Genomic DNA, 3641 nt, shown 5'->3' with positions numbered 1-3641 from the left:
ACTCTTTCATTCTTGATGCCTTGAAGCAGCAGCTGGTAAAATTCTGCTGCCTGTCTCTATGCAGAGCTTACCTCATCTGCCCGCAGGGTCTCAGAGGCGCTCAGGGTGTAAGAGCTGTTTGACCTCAGACTCTGTGCTGGCTTACCAGGCTCCTTCGGCAGCGTCCAGCGAGCCTTGTTCCTCGGCGCTCTAATGCTTCAGTAACAGCCAGGTCAGCCTCAAAAACAGCCTTCACAAGCAAACTGCCTGCCACAGGAGCTGTGCTCAGCGTCTGTGTTCCTCCTCGATGCCAGCTTGGCTCGCCCCTTCCCAGCAGACCCAGCTTAGCCATTGTTCTGCGAGGACAGGAGCACGTTTCCACTGAAATGTCTTCGTTCCCCTTGGTCTGGCAGCAGCACCCTTGGCTTAAACAATGGCCTGACTTGTTAGTCTGCTGCCCTGAGGAGCCACAGAGGCTCCCAGGGCTTCGTCCTGGTGTCCTGGGTGGACGGGACATCATCCATGATGATGTTGTGCCAGCAGGTCTGGTGTTCACTGTAATACCGGTCCCCTTCCTCCAACTCCGCTTTCTCCGCAGGCGTTTGGCCAGTCCTTCCTGCAACCTGACATTCACCTGTTCAAGCAGAACCTCTTCTACCTGGAGACGCTGAACACCAAGCAGAAGCTGTACCACAAGGTGGGTCCCAGTTGACCAGTGTACACGGTACAGGCTGGAGATCTTCTGAGACTCCGTTTAAACCACTCAGAAACCCAAGGTGGGATGGGAGGGCTTTTCTGGCCCAGCCTTTGGCTGGTTGCTGTGATCCTGATGGTCAGGCGGTTGTCTCCATCATGGTCAGGTCATCTGTGTCCTCCAGACGCTCTCGTTTAGACCTGTTAGCTGCTGCCGTGTCTTGTAGTCTCAACCGAAGGGCAGCCCGTCTGCCCGAGCAGGCCTGCCGTGTACCCCAGCTTTTGGGAGCGGAGTGTGACTGGATGCTGTTGTCTTTGTGGGTTGGTCCTTCTGAAGCCATGTGCTGGCTGCTGTGGTCCCTCCTGTGCGTGTGGAGACTCCTAACCGCCTGCTTCTCTCACTGTGCAGAAGATCTTCCGGACAACCATGCTGTTCCAGTTTGTGAACGTGCTACTCCAGGTGCTGGTCCACAAGTCGCATGACCTGCTGCAGGAGGAGATCGGCATTGCCACCTACAACATGGCCTCCGTGGACTTTGACGGCTTCTACTCAGCCTTTCTCCCCGAGTTCCTGGCCAGTTGTGATGGTGTGGACTCGAACCAGAAAAACGTGCTGGGAAGGAATTTCAAAATGGACAGGGTAAGGAGGGGGGGCGCTTCGCGGGGGGCGCGGAGCTTTTCTCCTAGAAGAGCTCCTCTGGGCAGGGTTTGAGGCGGTATCTTCTGTTCCAAAAACCTCTGTGCTCGGCAGTGTCTAGCCATCTTTCACTGGAAGTGACAGAACCGTCGTCTTGTCCCAGCACTGGTGCGGCCAGCAGGGCCAGGGCAGGGATTGTGCCCCTGGACTGGGGGCACTGGGGAGGCCACACCTCAAATCCTGGGGTCAGTTTGTCCCCTCGCTCCCAGCAGGACACTGAGGGGTGGAGCGTGTCCAGAGCAGGGCAGCGGAGCTGGGGCAGGGGTTGGAGCACAATGCGCTGAGGAGCGGCTGAGGGACCTGGGGGGGCTGAGCCTGGAGCAAAGGAGGCTCCGGGGAGACCTTCTGGCTCTGACAACTCCCTGACAGGAGGGTGCAGCCAGAGGGGGGTCGGTCTCTTCTCCCCAGAAACAAGCGACAGGATGAGAGGAACCGGCCCCCAGTTGCCCCAAGAAACAAGCCATAGGAGAAGAGGAAACAGCCTCAAGTTGCGCCAGGGGAGGTCTAGGTTGGGCATTAGGAAAAATTACCTTTCAGGAAGGGTTGTGAAGCATTGGCACAGGCTGCCCAGGGAGGTGGTGGAGTCCCCATCCCTGGAGGTATTTTAAAAAACATATAGATATGGTGCTGAGGGACATGATTTAGTGGTGACCTGGCAGTATTGGGTTGGAACTTATAATCTTAAAGGTCTCTTCCAACCCAAACGATTCTGTGATTCTTCCTCTCAGGCTGCTCGTGCTGCGGCAGAAATGTTTCCTGGCGGAAGTTTTCATAGGGACAGACTGACATTTTCTATAGTGGGACACTCTGATCCTTGCCAAAATCTTGCTCCAGCTGCTGGCCAGATGTTTGAGGGTTACAGCAAAGACAACAGCAGAGTAGCTGCAGTGGCCCACAGTTCTTCCAAAGCCCTCGCCTGTGTATGGAACAGACGGGGGGTCTGTGACCCCTCTGAGGAGCACCACGGCGGTGCAGCAGGCTATGGCTTCCACCTGCGGAAGCTCTCTGGTGCATTGAGTGCTTCTTCTCCCGTGGGAGATGGTGCGATTCGAGACCAGGCGTGAGGGTAGGAAAGGGGCCTGGCGAGAATCGCCAGGCTCTAGGAGCTGCCCTTCAGGAGAATTGGCCCTTGTTAGGGGACACGTGGCACCCAGGAGCCGTGGCAGGAGCGCAGCGAGCGGCTGCAGGTGGCTGGGTCGCGACCAGTTGTGTAGAGCCCAGAGTCCGTGGCCAGCTCTCTGCGTGGGGCAGTGCCGGAGCCGTCGCTGCTCCCTGTCCGTGGGTTTCCCGGGCTCCAGCTCCGCAGGAAGGGCTGTGCGTGGTTCTGTCTGAAAACATCCGTGCGCGTCTGGCCCTTTCGGGCCCTCTCTGCCCTTCGCCGTCAGACAGCTCTTCTGTTTGCAGTACCCCGCGGTGTTCCCTCTTTTCCAGGACCTGCCGTCGTTTACCCAGAACGTGCACAGGCTGGTGAATGACCTGCGTTACTACAGACTCTGCAACGACAGTTTGCCCCCTGGAACTGTGAAACTATAGTTGCTGCACTGGACTCGCGGTTCGATCACTGTAGGGAACGGATCCACGTTCCGTTTGGCCACCGCCTTCGCTCCTCCCCGGTTTTGTCGGTTCTGCAGGACGCCCCGTCTTGCTCATGGGCACATCTTGGATTCACGCACCACGCTTCCTTGGTTTGTTTTTTTTTTTTTCCTCTCCCAACCTAAAGGCCCCTGGCTGGAGTCAGCCCCGTCTGCAGGACGTGTCTTCACACTCAACCGCGGGGCCTCACGGCTCTGCGGAAAACCCTCTCGCTGGGGTGTCGTTCGACAAACGTGGCACTTTGTTGCATCTGGAGATTTCTGCGGAGTCGTCTCGAGAGATCATGTACGTATCAGACAAGGGGCAGGAGCGCCAAAGACTACTTCAGACATTCGTACCTTCGTGTCATTCCACCTTCCTGCCCCTGCCCAGCTCTCGGAGGAGGCTCGTGATGTTGGGACTGTTCTGGCACTTCTGTCACTCCCTTTGTTTTTAAATTGCCTTGAAAACCTCCCTGCTGCTGGTGGGGATTAGAGACTCTTCTGGGTTTTTTTAAACGTTTTCTCATCATTCCATTGTGATACTAAAACAACATGCTTAATGGAAATAAAGTGCTTCCTTTGTTGTTTTAAATCACTCGTAACTTGGTTGAGATTCCTCTAGGCCCTTCTGTGAAGACGCAGGCGGAGGTGGTGGCCTCTCCCCCCCCTCGGGCCGGAGGAGCGGCAGCAGGTGCCTG

At 56.6% G+C, this 3641-nt stretch overlaps 1 protein-coding gene across 1 annotated transcript in view; it reads left to right on the top strand.

Annotated features, from left to right (window-relative positions):
- The window catches only part of LOC104496086 (exportin-6-like), a gene marked incomplete at its 5' end in the record, with an annotated part of 6294 nt that extends 3168 nt beyond the window's left edge, over positions 1-3126 (top strand). Inside the window, 3 exons of the mRNA XM_010139160.1 lie at positions 578-676; positions 1082-1312; positions 2801-3126. Coding sequence (XP_010137462.1) covers positions 578-676; positions 1082-1312; positions 2801-2902 — 432 coding nt within the window. The remainder of the gene's footprint in view (positions 1-577; positions 677-1081; positions 1313-2800) is intronic.
- Positions 3127-3641: the final 515 nt, after the last annotated feature.

The sequence above is a fragment of the Buceros rhinoceros genome, unplaced genomic scaffold (assembly GCF_000710305.1).
Source record: "Buceros rhinoceros silvestris isolate BGI_N320 unplaced genomic scaffold, ASM71030v1 scaffold38686, whole genome shotgun sequence".
Lineage (NCBI taxonomy): Eukaryota > Metazoa > Chordata > Aves > Bucerotiformes > Bucerotidae > Buceros > Buceros rhinoceros.
The sequence above is the reverse complement of the archived record's forward strand: the minus strand, read 5'-3'. Positions and strand labels throughout refer to the sequence as shown.